Source organism: Vipera ursinii, assembly GCF_947247035.1.
Source record: "Vipera ursinii genome assembly, contig: scaffold_150, whole genome shotgun sequence".
NCBI lineage: Eukaryota > Metazoa > Chordata > Lepidosauria > Squamata > Viperidae > Vipera > Vipera ursinii.
Genome location: NW_028148116.1, coordinates 25,415 through 41,247, shown reverse-complemented (window position 1 = coordinate 41,247; position 15,833 = coordinate 25,415). Strand labels below are relative to the sequence as shown.

At 44.4% G+C, this 15,833-nt stretch overlaps 2 protein-coding genes across 2 annotated transcripts; both read right to left on the bottom strand.

The window, feature by feature from the left end:
* Positions 1-912: 912 nt before the first annotated feature.
* Positions 913-8,980, bottom strand: PIP5KL1 (phosphatidylinositol-4-phosphate 5-kinase like 1; the record flags this gene model as incomplete). Its single annotated transcript, XM_083380322.1, has 9 exons — positions 913-2,213; positions 3,430-3,592; positions 5,174-5,286; positions 5,701-5,756; positions 6,117-6,151; positions 6,272-6,396; positions 7,212-7,366; positions 8,142-8,192; positions 8,786-8,980. Coding segments are annotated over 9 exons (1,428 nt in total), but the record flags the coding sequence as incomplete, so codon positions are not given.
* A 1,300-nt stretch (positions 8,981-10,280) lies between these two features.
* DPM2 (dolichyl-phosphate mannosyltransferase subunit 2, regulatory) lies at positions 10,281-14,950 on the bottom strand. The gene is made up of 4 exons (XM_083380326.1): positions 14,881-14,950; positions 14,260-14,349; positions 12,881-12,983; positions 10,281-11,273 (listed from the first exon to the last, which is right to left on the bottom strand). The coding sequence occupies exons 1-4, from the start codon at positions 14,881-14,883 to the stop codon at positions 11,215-11,217; spliced, it is 255 nt and encodes an 84-aa protein (XP_083236452.1). The 5' UTR covers positions 14,884-14,950; the 3' UTR covers positions 10,281-11,214.
* Positions 14,951-15,833: the final 883 nt, after the last annotated feature.

Sequence of the window (15,833 nt, the reverse complement as noted above, 5' to 3'; positions counted from 1 at the left end):
CCACGACCACCACACTGAGCGTTGCATCTTATGCTTTATGATGGAGGCATTTTTATGTTGATGACGATCGTGATTTGTCACCTGTTGCTTGTACGTACACTGAAAGTTTATGCACTGGAGACAAATTCCTTGTGTGTCCAATCACACTTGCCCAATAAAGAAATTCTATTCTATTCTATTCTATTCTATCCTATTCTATTCTATTCTATTCTATTCTATTCTATTCTATTCTATTCTATTCTATTCTATTCTATTCTAGTCTAGTCTAGTCTAGTCTAGTCTAGTCTAGTCTAGTCTATTTCTATTTCTATTTCTATTTCTGTTCTGTTCTATTCTATTCTATTCTATTCTATTCCTAGTCTAGTCTAGTCTAGTCTAGTCTAGTCTACTCTACTCTAGTCTAGTCTAGTCTATTTATATTTATATTTATATTTATATTTATATTTATATTTATATTTATATTTATATTTATATTATTTATATTTATATTTCTGTTCTATTCTATTCTATTCTATTCTATTCTAGTCTAGTCTAGTCTAGTCTAGTCTAGTCTAGTCTATTTCTATTTCTATTTCTGTTCTGTTCTGCTGTATTCTTTATTATTCTATTCTATTATTCTATTCTATTCTATTCTGTTCTGTTCTGTTCTGTTCTGTTCCGTCCCGTCCCATCCCATCCCGTCCCATTCTATTCCTTTATTTTATTATTCTATTCTATTCTATTCTATTCTATTCTATTCTATTCTATTCTATTCTATTCTATTCTATTCTATTCTATTCTATTCTATTATTTCTATTTCTATTTCTATTCTATTCTATTCTATTCTATTCTATTCTATTATTTCTATTCTATTCTATTCTATTCTATTCTATTCTATTCTATTCTATTCTATTCTATTCTATTCTATTCTATTCTATTCTATTCTATTCTATTCCCCCAAAGTCAGCTTGGCAAAGAGACGCCATCCATCAGGATCAAGCCCACCCAACAGGCCCTTTTTGGACACAGATGGAAAGCTCTGTGCAGGGAGGTCACTTGGGAAGAAGACTCGGAAGGGCTGAATCCACCTTCCAAGGTGGGTTTTCAAGAACCAGTCCAGTCCTTTCTCTGGAAGCTCTTTATTCTTCTCAATCCAATTCTCCTCCCTTCTTTGCCCCTCATGGATCGAGACCTTAATCATTTGAGGAAGTTGCTCTTGATTAGCCCCACACCTTTGTCTGGATTGGGTTGGCCTACACCGCACCAAGAGGGACGCGCCGACTGTTCTTTTTTTGTTGTTGTACAGAGCTGGGAAGTTATGATTTGCAGGGAGAAGACGGATGGTGCCCCCCCACCCATGCTATTGTCTCTTGAGTTTGAGGGATTCAGTGCCGCCAATTGCAATGTCCGTGGGGTTGAGGTGTCCACCTAGTTTTTGCAAAGCCACAGCCTAAATGTCCTCAAGAACTTCCACGCTCCCTGTAAAACTGCCCGCTGGTCCTTGCTGCCAGGGGGCCAATTTCTAAGGAATTTCACTCAAATCCACCTCCTGATAGCCAAGAGGTCACCATCACTATCACAAGAGGTGACTTGTGTTGGAACTTGAACATTGATCTACAAGGACCGGGAGAACGTCCGAGAAGAGACAGGGATACCACCCGGCTTTCAACTGCAACTTGCCCGGCATCTCCTTTCCACTTCATATAACGTGATCTTCCACCCACCGACACAATCTCCGAGCGTAGTAGGAAGGTTCCACCGTGGAGAACTGTTGGCCCCTGTAACGGAGGCTCTTCCACAAATATTCCACCTTTTTGCGGAAACTGTAGACGGTGAAAAGGTCGATGATCCCTACGTAATAGCGGTAATCCGGTCCGTCAATGGTGTGTAGAGGGTTTTTGGAGGTGGGCAGGAGCCGGCGATGCTGCGCGGTGAAGGACTCATCGGACAAGTCAAAGAGGCTGGGGGCGTAGAGGGCGCTGTCCACAATGTAGCTCACGTCCTCGTAGCTATTCTGCATCAGGAATGGCGTCACCACGTTGCGCATAAAACCCTCGCTTCGGATCAACTGCTCCGGAGGCCGGTCGGGCTTCAAGTAGGGGGACAAGTAATCTGGATAGAACCGGTGGATCTGCTCGCAGCTGGAGGAGCTGGTGGAAGATGTATTGGAAGGACATCTGCTGTCGGGCATCGCCGAGACAGTGCTGCGGCGAGGATAATCATAGCTCACTGACCTGGTGGGAGGAAAACAGAAAGACTGTCCTGTGTGTGTGTGTGTGTGTGTGTGTGTGTGTGTGTTTCGGGTGTGTTTCCATACAAGCAGCCTTCAACTTACCCCCATTCGTTCAAAGGTATAACGGCACTGAAAAAATGGTTTTTCACACGACCATCGCAGCCTCCCTGTGGTCGCGCGATGAAAATTTGGATGGTTGCCAGCTGGCGTGCTTATCATGATCACAGGGTCATGTGATCCCCTTTCTGCAAAGTCAGTGGGTTGGATGGCCAGATTCACTTAACAACCCTGTTGCTAACTTAGCAACGGCAGCGATTTGCGCAACAACTGGGGCAAAAACGGTCTTAAAATGGGGCAAAATTTGCTTAACTACTCTCTTGTTTAGCAATGAAAAATTTGGGCTCAGTTGTGGTGGTACATTGAGGACTAGCTGCATGTGGGTATGTACAGGGTTTTCAGTCCGAGAAATGAGTAGGGTAACCATCTATCCAGCCAGCCAGTCAACCAACCAACTCATCATCCATCCATCCATCCATCCAACCAACCAAACACCAAGCAAGCAAGCAACCATCCATCCATCCATCCAACCAACCAACCAACCATCAACCAAGCAAGTAACCATCCAACTAATCAGCAACCAAGCAAGCAACCATCTATCCATCCATCCAACCAACCAACAAACCATCAACCAAGCAATCATCCAACCAATCATCAAGCAAGAAAGCAACCAATCAACCAAGCAAGCAACCATCCATCCAACCAAGCAACCAACCAACAATCAACCAAGCAAGCAACCATCCAACCAATCATCAAGCAAGCAAGAAAGAAGAAAGCAAGCAAGCAACCAAACATCAAACAAGCAAGCAACCATCCACCATCAACCAAGCAAGTAACCATCCAACCAATCATCAAGCAAGCAACCAAGCAAGCAACCATCAACCAAGCAAGCAACCATCCATTCATCCCTCCATCCATCCAACCAACCAACCAACCAACCAACCATTAACCAATCAAGCAACCATCTATCCCTCCCTCCCTCCCTCCCTCCCTCCATACATCCAACCATCAAAGAAGCAACCAAACAATGGTAGCAGTTATGCTCCTGCCATCTGATCTTGCAAATGGGATTACCTTGCTTTTGATTTCGAATTCTAAGCCAAGATTCAGAGTGCTACCTATGGGGCTCCTCCACCCACCCCCCTTGGCGAAACTCTCACAATCTCGTCCTGGCTATTATATTTCCCAGCGTCTTGTTCAGGAGCTGATCATCTTCATGAAGAGGTTGAAGGCCCACCAGCAAGCTGTAGTCAATCACATGCAAAGCTTTGAGGAACTGGGTGTCCAACTTCACCTGCTGCACCAACCAGGTCTGGTCTTGATCTGGGTGGAGGAGAAAAGGGGAGAGGCTTGATGACCTCTGGAGTAAGAGGACCCAGAAAGCAGGGATATCCCCCCCCCAATGGTTCCAGAATCAGATCAGCTCTCCCACTCTGCAAATGTTGGCACCCTCTGTCCTTTTTAAAACAGGGGTACTGTATAGAAAACATTTTCAGCCTGAAATGTTCCAATCTGATTGCTCCGATCTTACCAGGAATATCCTAAAATTTGTCTGTTCTGACTTCTAACCAGGACGAACTGGGGTGCCCGGCTCCCCATGCTCAGAAAAACAGCTGTTTCAAACTAGAAAAGCTTCCAGTTTTGAGTGTGCTCCATGCCACTGAATAACAACAATAATATAAAACATCTGGAAAGTCCTTGGGCTACTCTGTGTAATGCTTTATCTTGAATAAAGTCAAAAGACACGGCTGGATGCCCTCAAAGTTGGCACCAGCCAGATCATAGAACAGCTCAAAGAAGTAGGGTGAGATCTGAAGATCTAGAAAGATCTGGCCCATAGAACTGGCAAGAATCAGATGCTACTTAAGGAGCAACAACATCATCAAGTAAAAAAAAAGTACCGTAAATAAATTCACATTTACTGTTTGTCTCGGCACAATATTCAATATTCAGAATTACGGCCTCAGACTGTCCCAAAGGTGCTTTTTCAGCAGGCAACTGGATGTTTCACTTCTCATCCAAGAAGCTTCTTCTGCTCTGACTGGATGGTGAAGAATGGAAGGATTTATACCCCTTGCAGACAGCTGGTCATTTGCCTTCTTTTAGAGGGTCGTTGAGGCCACTTGGAGGTTTACCTGTGTCCTCAGGGTCCCCTGAGTGGTGCAAATGGGTGTGAAGCATTCCTGGCTTGCAGGATAAGTGGCCTCAAGGACTCGTTAAAATAAGGCAAACGACCAGCGGTCTGCAGGGAGTATAAATCCTTCCCTTCTTCACCATCCAGTCAGAGCTGAAGAAGCTTCTGGGATGAGAAGTGGAACATCTTCAAAGAAAAACAAGGAAGTCCAGTCGCCTCCTGAAAAAGAACCTTTGGGGCAATTATTATCTGGATGACAGAATATCTCCATGGAGATTTATGGCCTCAGACGTACTTAGGTAAAGGTAAAGGTTCCCCCGCACATGTGTGCTAGTTGTTTCCGACTCTAGAGGCCGGTGCTCATCTCTGTTTCAAAGCCGAAGAGCCAGCGCTTGTCCGAGGACGTCTCCGTGGTCATGTGGCCGGCATGACTAGACGCCGAAGGCGCACGGAACACTGTTCCCTTCCCACCGTAGTGGTCCCTATTTTTCTACTTGCATTTTTTACGTGCTTTCGAACTGCTAGGTTGGCAGAAGCTGGGACGAGTAACAGGCGCTCACTCTGTTACACGGCACTCAGGATTCGACCCACCAAACTGCCGACCTTCTGATCAACAAGCTCAGCATCCTAACCCACTGAGCCACCGCGTCCCTAAGACATACTTAGCCAGTGTTAAATATCTTGCATGGGTTCAACTGTAGAATTTTGTTGTGACATCCAAACAGATCCAAGATCTCAGATTACATGTATCGTGGCGTGCAGAAACTTACTAAGGGAGATCACCTTGTCTCCAAAGTCGCAGTCCTTAAAAACCACAATGACTTCATTGCTATCTACGTTGGGCTCTGTCCAGCGACCAAGTGTGCACCCTTTGATGTCATAGCTGGAGGAACAAATTAAATCAAGAGCATCAATCCATGTGGATTCAGTCTGTAGTAAGGATAGGGTTAGGGCATTCCTCAACATCTGGGCTACATTTAGATGAGTTAGGGTCCCAGACTCCTCAGCAGTGGCTATGTGTTCAGGGGAAATCTGGGAGTTGAAGATGTTGAGAATGAGGAACATTGGCTGAATGGTGAAGAAGTTCTACATCTTTATCCCAAAGAGGTCTACAAGCAAAGCTTAGAAGATCTCTGCTAGGAATCCAGTCCTAAAGGAATTATGTTTACGGCACTGACTCGAACGCTTGAGTCTTCTGAGATAAGGGTGGACGAGTGTCCAAGGATAAACCCATGGATCTCATCTTCAGCCAAGCTCCAGGCATCTTCCATCTCTAGAGCCAGTGTGGACAACTCACCGTTCAGTAATCTTCTCATGGGGATAAAAGACACTTTGCATGATGATAAAGTATGTCTGCGGGAGAAACAGAAAGGGTGAACAGAGGAGCAGGTTGATGGAAGAGCTGAAGGGTCAAAAGCCAACGTTGGCCCTCAAGAGCCACCAAAAAACTTGGGGGGATGGGAGACCCGAGAGGAAGGCCATCTCCCCAGTGAAAATCTCTCAATCAATCTCTCTCTCTCCTTTATCTCTCTCTCCTCCCTCTTTCTCTTCTTTCTCTTCTCTCTCTCTCTCTCTTCCCTCTCCTCTCTCTCTTAAAATGGAAGAAAGAAGGAGACAGAAGTGTTGAGATTTGGGGAGTGGGCAGGTCACAGCTGATTCATATTAAGAGGAGTTCGATAAAATGTTCCACAGTTCAGTTTGAAGACTGCCTACCTTCTTCTTTTGTGGGGCAATGATGCTGTAGACACCTGCGGGGCAGAGCAAGAGAGGAAGAACTTGAAGGCGAGGGTTCAGTTCTTCCTCTGAAACCACTTTTTGAATTCTTTTCCGCTCCCCGTTGAACTGGCCGACGGAGGGCCCAGCCTTACCCAGGAATTTCACCAGGATGGAGTGAGGGTATCTCTCCATGTGGGCCAAGTATTTGGGCAGGTTGGTCAGGAGGAAGCGGATCTCGCGTTTCCGTTGCGTCTTTAGGAAATAACGCTTGTCAAACCTGCAGACAGACAGACAGGGTGGATGGATGGATGGATGGATGGTCTGGATGGATGGATGGATGGATGAAGATAGACAGATAGTAGATGATAGCTACTACAGTAGAGAGATAGAGAGATGATAGAGAGATAGATAGAGAGAGAGAGATGAGAGAGAGAGAGAGAGAGAGAGGATAGATGGATGGATAGATAGACAGACAGGGTGGGTGGATGGATGGATGGTCTGGACAGATGGTCTGGATGGATGGATGGATGAAGATAGACAGATAGTGTAGATGATAGCTACTACAGTATATAGATAGATAGATAGATAGATAGATAGATAGATAGATAGATAGATAGATAGATATAGATAGATACATGATAGAAAGACAGAACAGACAGACAGATAGATAATGGATAGATAGATGATAGAGATAGATGATAGATAGAAAACATAGATGAAATAGATTTATGATAGATGATAGACATGATAGATGATAGAAAGACAGACAGACAGATAGATAATGGATAGATGATATAGATGATAGAAAACATGATAGATGAGATAGAGATAGAGAGAGACAGACAGACAGACAGACAGACAGACAGACAGACAGACAGACAGACACACAAGCCAGATGGATGGACGGATGGTAGTTTGAGTAGATGGATGGATGGAGAGAGGGAGGTAGATTGACAGATAGATGCTAGATAGCTAATAAATAGGTAGATCATATAGATCGATGGTAGACAGATGAACTGAATGGATGCATGGATGGTAGAAGATGTTTTAAAAGAATTTCTCTGCTTGGGACTCCCCCTTCCGACGCCTTACGTGAGGAAGAAGTCAGCTCTGCTTTTAGAGTTACTGATGAACTGCAGGTAGGAACTTTCACACGTCAAGGACATTTGGAAATCTGTGTCTGCCACGCCCAGATTCTGCCGGAAACGGGCAAATACAGGAGCTGCGTAGGTCCGCATCTCGTAACCCTGCAGGAGAACGGAGCTGGGGGTCAGCTCAAGAGGCAGACACAGAAGGAGAGGAGAGGGTCATCAGAGGAGAACCTGGCCTTCACTTGGCCTCCTTGGGTTGAAGAACCCATTCCCAGCTTGAATCTGGCCCAGTGTCAGACCTGCCTCGGCGTGGTCTTCTAAGTGAAAATGATCCTTAGCTCAAAAGTAGACTTTACTAGAAGTCAATGAATTACAGCGGTGAAAAGCCAGAACGAAGGGTTCGCCCGCCAAACTTTCCCAGTTAACTCTCCTCCCTTGGTCCCCACCCATCGCCGGTTTCTCGTTGTCCAACCCATTTTAAAAGGGATGTTTTGGAAGACGTCGCTCTATGGGTTGGCATTCTTCTCCCAGGGAAACAACCTCGAAGAACCGCCTCGGTTCTCGCCAAGAACGGCTCTCACATTTCCACTTCACTTTTCCCCAGGCCAGGGGTAGCCAACCTCAGCTCTTTTAGGACTCGTGGACTTCAATACCCAGAATTCCTGAACCAGCCATGCTGACTCAGGAATTCTGGGAGTTGAAGTCCACGAGTCACAAAAGAGCCAAGGTTGCCTACCCCTGTCCCAGGCCCTCAATTTCCCTTCCAGCCCGTTCCCAGGGTTCAACGGCAGACTGGCAGTGAGGCGGCAGTTCTGACAACCAGGTCTGGATGTAGATGCTTGAGGTCAAAGGTGGCTTGCCCATCGCTTTGGTTGGGCCACCCTTCCTTCTAGGATTCATGAGCTAAGGATAAACGTCTGGCTCATCTTACCACATGGAACTGCTTAAGCACCCTGGTAAAATCAGATGGCTTTCGCGAATCCTAGAGAAGAGAGGAAATGATGCAAGTTGGTAGAACTGCCCTTCCTATCTGGTCTTCTCAACAATCACGGAAACCTGACATCTTCAGAGATCCCCTACTATGGCTCCCAGAAAAGTATTATATACATATATTCAGAACAGTTGTGGAAGGGACCTTGGAGGTCTTCTAGTCCAACCCCCTGCTCAAGCAGGAGAGCTTCTACCATTCCAGACAACTGGATATCCAGTCTCTTCTTGTAAACCCCCCAGTGATGAAGCACCCACAACTTCTGAAGGCAAGCTGTCCTACTGGTTAATTGTCCTCGCTTAATTCCAGGTTGCTTCTCTCCTTGATCGGTTTCCATCCGTTGCTTCTTCTTGTCCTGCCTTCAGGTGCTTTGGAGAACAGGTAGACCCCCCCTCCCTCTTCTTTGGGGCAGCCCCTCAAATATTGGAAGACTGCTCTCAGGTCACCCCCTCCCCTAGTCCTTCTCTTCGTTAAACTAGAAATATCCCATTCCTGCAACCGTTCTGAAGTCTCTGGATCAAGTTCTCTTAATCTGGCAGGATTGGGGGGGTGGAAATAATACTCCCCCTAGTCTGCCTGGAACTTACCATGCTCACCGGTTCATCGATGGTTATCTGGATGGAGGCCTTCAGTCCTTGTTTGAGCATACAGGTGAATTTGAAAAATTCGTGCTGCTCGTTGATTTCAAAGAACCCCAGCATGTTCCATTGCTGGCGGACCCGCAAGAGCATCCGTTGGATGGCCGACCACCTCCTGCGAGGCCTTCGGTACTGGACGTGGGACTACAAGACCGAAGGTAGGCAAGTTAGCCAAGCAGAGAGGCAAGAGAAAGAGAGAGGGAGAGAGGGAGAGAGAGAGAGAGGGAGAGAGAGAGGGAGGGAGAGAGGGAGAGAGAAGAGGGAGGGAGAGAGGGAGAGAGAGAGGGAGAGAGAGAGAGGGAGAGGGAGGGAGAGGGAGAGAGAGAGACGGAGAGAGAGATATCCATGTTCCCCTTTTAGAGAGGCAACAGTGCACGGGGAAGAGGACTGGAGAAAAATTAAGATTCCTAGAGATACCTTCAACTGCAGCGTCGAAGCCATGATGCCGGAGAGCCAAGGTGAGATCAACCAGAGATTACTTGATGGTCCTCGTCTCCTTAGAAACCGTGGAACCCAGTGGGACAGCTCAGCGGATGTTTAACCGTCAGTCAACGATCCTGCCAAGGTTCCATTTAGTATCCTATGACCATCACCGAGGTTGTAACTTATGATTTACGATGATTGTATTTTATGATTATGATTTATCACTTGTTGCTTGTAGAGGCACACTTGAGAGCTTCTGCACCAGAGACAAATTCTTTGTTTTGTGTCCAATCACACTTGGCCGTGCCTTGCTAGCAAAACTGTAGTCTCGTTTTTTATCATCCTTCCAGGTTTTTGCTTTGTCGTTTCCTCCCTGCTTTACTTTGAAGATTCTGCCTTCTTTAGCAATAGCACCTGGACTTATATGCTGCCCCCCACAACAATCTGGCTCCTCATTTTATTGACCTCAGAAGGACAGAAGGCTGAGTCAACTTTGAGCCGGTGAGGATCGAACTGCTGGCCACTGGCAGAAATAACCTGCAATCCTGCATTCCAACCACTGCGCCACCACGGCTCCTATAAGCACTTAGGAACCACTTTCATTCTTAATCAGCCGGAGGGAAGAATTCTGCCTGCTTGGGTGTTCTCCTTCATAAGGACCAGAAACCTATCTTGCAAAATGAAAATGGACTATAGGAGGAGGCCTGGAATAGCCCTCCCAAAGCCACCCACGCACTCACTCCATAACCCTTCCATTCGGCCGAGAGCAGAACAGGCAGGAAAGACAAATCAGTGCAGAAAAAACATTTTATTTGTTAGACCTCTTTGCCTAACCATGCCCCAAAAGGACAAAACAGGTTTTGAATACTGAGGAACGTATCTCTATTGCAACAAACGAGATCAAGAAATGTATTTTGGGGGAGAGAACATTTGAACGGCGGACCCGTTTTGGGGTCCGAGTACAAAATGCACAAATGTTAATCTACTTTACTTTGATTTTTTTTCTTTTTTTTTTAAAAAAAAAGTGCAATGAAAATTAAGATTGGAAACTTCGAATGACCCAGTTAAATGGTTATTACAAATATAATCCACTCCTTTCAGGGCAGTGAATTAATTAGAGAGCAGTGCTATAACGTCTCCATCAGCTTCAACCAGAAAACAAATTAAATTTTTCTGAGCTGAGATTTATCCAAGACACCAGCAGAGGATGCTTGTGAGTTAAAAAGAAACTGTGGAACAAGTTTTCTGAAGGGTTATTTATTTAATTTTTAAAAAAATCATTCTAAGGAAAAAAAAGAGCGGACCGTATTTTGAATGACCGTTTAACTGGCTCATTAGATGTTTCCAATCTTCACTTTCATGGTGCATTTAAAAAGATAAAAAAAATAAAATCTGGGCACGCATTAACATGATCTCGTTGGTCACTTGGCTGGAGAAAGAAATAATAATAATAAAAAAAACGAAGAATAACAAATCTGGGACAAGAAGAGGTTTCTCCCTATGGCTGGAAAACCAAAGGGGCATTCTGCAAGGATCTACCATCCCTCAGCAGCGAGTTACAAATTTGAGCATCTGTAGAAAAAAATGCAATCTGGAAAAGTCAAATCGCCACAAAGCCACATGATATTATACAGGAGAAAAGCAGGATTATTTTTTAAAAAAAAAAAGAACACAAAAGCACAACTAAACTTCAGTCCTAGTCGGATTTCCAGGGCTAAATTTGGACCCCAAGAAAAGAGATCGAGTGAAACGCTTGCTCTGGGATTTCAGATCTGGTAGCGTACACGTGAGATCTCTCTGGATTAAATCTCTTTGGTTCACAGTTTGGAAACTCTGTCCAGATGTGTACGGGGTGGGGGACGATGGGAATCGTCCCCGGCTCCCAAAATATCTTCCCAGGCTTGGCTAACAGGATCCCTGAGGTGATCTCCCATCTTCCTCCCCTTCTTCTCTCTTCAAGTGGACTTTTTCACCGATTTCTGATTCTTCCACATCACGACGGTTATAAAAGTTCCTAGAGGAGACACAGAAAGAAAGTCAAAAAAAATCTTCCACTCCCTGGCCAGAAAAATAAAATCCAGGCAGAGTCCTCAACTGGCAACTAATTCATTTAGTGACCAAAGATACAACGGCATGGAAGAAAGCAACTTGGGACCGTTTTTCACACGACCGTTGCAGCATCCCTGAGGTCACGCGATCAAAATTCAGACGTTCGGCCACTGACTCGTATTTATGACGGTCGTAATGTTCACGTGATCCCCTTTTGCGACCTTCTGACAAGCAAAATCAATGTGGGAAGCCGGATTCCCTTTACAACCGGCTTACTAACTTATCAATCACAGTACTTCCCTTAATGACGGTGGCAAGCAAGGTCGCAAAACGGGGATCAAAATTCACTCGACCAATGTGTCACCTGTAATGTCTTACCTGTAAAAAAAATGCACCCAAGATTGACAAAGGGTCACTGGAAAGAAAGAAAGAAAGAAAGAAAGAAAGAAAGAAAGAAAGAAAGAAAGAAAGAAAGAAAGAAAGAAAGAAAGAAAGAAAGAAAGAAAGGAAGGAAGGAAGGAAGGAAGGAAGGAAGGAAAGAAGGGAAGGAAGGAAGGAAGGAAGGAAGGAAAGAAAGAAAGAAAGAAAGAAAGAAAGAAAGAAAGAAAGAAAGAAAGAAAGGAAAAGGGATGCTGAATTAAAACTCAAACAAATAAAAAAAAAAGAATCAAGATCGAACGAAGTAATTATTACCACTTTACAAAGCCCTAGTAAGGCCACACCTGGAACACCGCAGCCAATTTTGGACACCATATCACAAAAATGATGTTGAGAGTTTGGAAAAAATTCAGAGAAGAGCAACTAAGATGATCAAAGGCCTGGAGGCTAAAACATACGAAGAACAGCTGTGGGACTTGGGTTTGGCTAGTCTAAAGAAAAAAAGAAATAGGGGAGACACGATAGCAGTGTTCCAGTATCTGAGGGGCTGCCACAAAGAAGAAGGGGTCAGGTTGTTCACCAAAGCACCAGAGGGCAGGATGAGAAACAATGGTTGGATATTAACCAAAGAGAGAAGCAACGTGGAATTAAGGAGACACTTCCTGACAGTGAGGACAGCCAACCAGTGGAACAGCTGGACACCAGAAATCCTGGGCGCTCCATCACTGGAGATTTTTAAGAAGAGAGTCACTAGACAATCACCTTTCTGAGACAGTATAGGTTTTCCTGCTTGAGCAGAGGGCTGGACTAGAAGACCTCCAAGGTCCCTTCCAGCTCTATTCTATTCTTATTCTAAACAGCCAACCAAACATCGGGATCGTAAGGATTGAAGAGATGAATGGATAGAATTATGAGTCGGCTGTCTGCTTTTCGTTCTTTTATCCTTTCACATCCGTTTCATTCCTTAGGTTTTGATCTGCTGTTTTGGCCACCCAGGGTTGACTAGATAAAACTTTATCAATAAATAACATAAAATATGAAAAGTTGATGCTCTTGTAGGGCAGATCAGGCAAAGGAGAAAGAAGGAAGCAAGGAAGATCTCCTAACCAATCTACGGAGCATTTCCAAGATTTCTTATCTTCTTTGAAGCCCCCGGTTGGCCAGCAGGCCCCCCCAAACTGGGATGAAACTCACCAATAAAAAACAGCAACACCAGTCCGGCCGCCACAGGAATGATCACCGCATATTCTCGGGGTAGGAAGTATTTGTGAATGAGGTGGTCGCTCTCAGCGAAGGGCTGAGGAAGAACAGAAAATGTATCAGCCAGGAGCAAAGGACAACTTTTGCACAGGTCCCTGAAATGTAGTCGTATTATTATTATTAAATTTACATGCTAATAAGGCAAAGTGGTGTCAAAGCGCCTTCTGTGGATAATAGATCAGCAAAGTTGTGGCTGCTGGAAAAAGACCAATGTTGGGTTGATTTTCTAGTCCTGATGATGTCACCTAGTTGGGCCGTGAAACGTCTGCAAGAAAACCACCAAGCTCAGAGAGCACCAAGGACCCCGCAGTCTTCTTCCTCCACCTCTCTGCCAAGCCCACTCCCTCCTGACACTGATGACGTCACCTAGTAGGGTCGTGAAACGTCTGCAAGAAAGCAACGGAGCACAAGAGAGCGCCAGGACCTCCACATAAGCTACATTTTAAAGCTTTTATTCATAGACTTATATGGTTTTATGATCTGGCGGCAAATGATCCAGAGTCACTTAAGTGAGATGGAGAGGGGAGAAATTCAATAAATGAATAAGTTAAGTTATTGGGTTTTCTCATCCCTCAACGTGTGAAGGGGAATTGGATTCTTCATTGCTGTTTAAGACGACAGATCCATCTATCTATCTGTCTGTGTCTGACTATTCTTGTCTGTCTCTCTGTCTCTATCTATCTATCTGTCTGTCTGTCTGTCTGTCTATCTTTCTATCTATCTATCTCTGTCTGTCTATCTATCTATCTATCTATCTATCTATCTATCTATCTATCTATCTATCTATCTATCTATCTATCCCTGTCTGTCTATCTATCTATCTATCTATCTATCTATCTATCTATCTATCTATCTATCTATCTATCTATCTCTCTCTGTCTATCTATCTCTCTCTGTCTATCTATCTATCTATCTATCTATCTATCTATCTATCTATCTATCTATCTATCTATCTATCTATCTATCTATCTATCTCTATGTCCATCCATCTATACATCCATCCTTATCTCTCTCTCTCTCTACACACACACACACACACACACACACACACACACACACACACTAAACCTGAAGTTGTTTGGAAAGGACTCTACTGCAGGGAAAAGTATTAGAAAAGAGAAGAGGATGACCGCCACAAGGTGGATGGAAGGATTCAATTCCTGTGGCGATGGTTGTTGGGAGACTTGAAAGAAGAGCTCAAGGATAGATCATCGTGGAGATAAATCAATCCATTTGTTGTTAGGAGGGGAAAAAAAAACCCACCACTTGACGGCACATAATCAATCCAATGCTGGAGAAAACTCAGGACGTACCAAGACGATTATCCAGACGGTGTAGTAGGCGAAGAGAATCAAGCTGAAGGTCACCAAGCCGTACCCAACGAACTGGTCACTCACGGTGGCCTGGAAGCAAAACAAAAACGAAGCAGAAGAAATGTTTATTTCATTCAAACAAAAATAAAAATAGAAAATGAAGCTGAGGATATACCCAGATCTCGGGGCTCCGTTCAATAAGCAGGACTCGGGAAGCAAGCGGTGTTATTATACAAGCTTATAGCTATTTCTTCAGATTTGTTTACTTCTTGCAAAGTAAATAAATGAAATGCACAAAATAATAATAATAATAATAATAATAATAATAATAATAATAATAATAATAATGGGTTTTGCAACCTTTTTTTTGCGCTCTGAAGGCAAACACAACTGGAGACAGTGTAGCAGCCAAAGCGAAACAGGCAACTCAATTAAAATACACATATATTAACAATAAACAAACAGCGCACTTAACACAAAGCACTGCGCCTTCTCATTTTTTTCCCCTCCCTCGCGGGCCTTTTGCAATTGCTTTGCAAAAGAGAACAACAACAAAATTTTTTTCTTTGTAAAAAATCAAAGAAAATGCCCCCACCGCTTTTGCAAAAGAGCGAGCCTCACCATTGCAACTTGCCAATTCCCACCTCGCTCTTCTGCAACTTTGCTCTGCGATCTGGCCAAGGGATGACCTACTTCCGTCCACGCTGGCCAATCAGAAGCAGAGAGGGCGTGCGAGTTTTTCCCACGGGCAGTAGAGTTCAGCCCAGAGGAAAGTGCTAGAGTGGCGCACCCATGTAGCCACTGGACTTCCTGAAATCATAAATCATCATAGACTTATTCAATAATGAAGGCTGAAGCTGTCAATCAGGGATGATTCCGAGCTTGCTTTATTTTATTTTATTTTATTTTATTTTATTTATTTTATTTTATTATTTTATTTTATTTTATTTTATTTTATTTATTTTATTTGAGGGGTGGGCGGGGGGAAAAGCTGCTCAAGTGGAAGCTCTGGGGAAATGCAATGCAGGTTTTCGGATTGTCTAGATATTTTAGAGGGTGAAAGTCACCATTTGTGTGTGTGTGTGTGTGTGTGTGCAGTCTACCTTATAGGGTTGTTGTTAATAGGAAAATAAGACGTTTTGCACTGTGGTCTTACAGGAAGCGTGGTCTTCCAAGTCTTCAAAATGGATCGACTGCTACTTTAATATGGATTCTAAGTTTTCCCACCCACCCCCTGTGTTTTTCCTGCTTTTGATTCAGCTTCTCCCAGTGGCGGTTGCCTGGAAATGTGGGGAGCGCATTCAGATAATCTGGCATTGCACTGTCATCTCATCTTTTGGGTATGGCGTTTTTGGAGGTTCAACCTCTGTCCCAATTTGCACCCGTGCTTTCCCACCCTAGAGGGACGCGGTGGCTCAGTGGGTTAGGATGCTGAGCTTGTCGATCAGAAGGTCTGCAGTTTGGCGGGTCGAATCCCGAGTGCCGCGTAACAGAGTGAGCGCCTGTTCCTCGTCCCAGCTTCTGCCAACCTAGCAGTTCGAAAGCACGTAAAAATGCAAGTAGAAAAATAGGGA

Bases quoted from the DNA above. Each gene is read 5' to 3' on its own strand.
- DPM2 (XM_083380326.1), bottom strand. The intron at 12,984-14,259 runs GTACGTCCTGAG...GTTCTTCCTCAG, and splicing joins CCGTCTGGATAATCGTCTTG to CCCTTCGCTGAGAGCGACCA. The intron at 11,274-12,880 runs GTGAGTTTCATC...TGTCTCCTCTAG, and splicing joins GGTGTTGCTGTTTTTTATTG to GAACTTTTATAACCGTCGTG.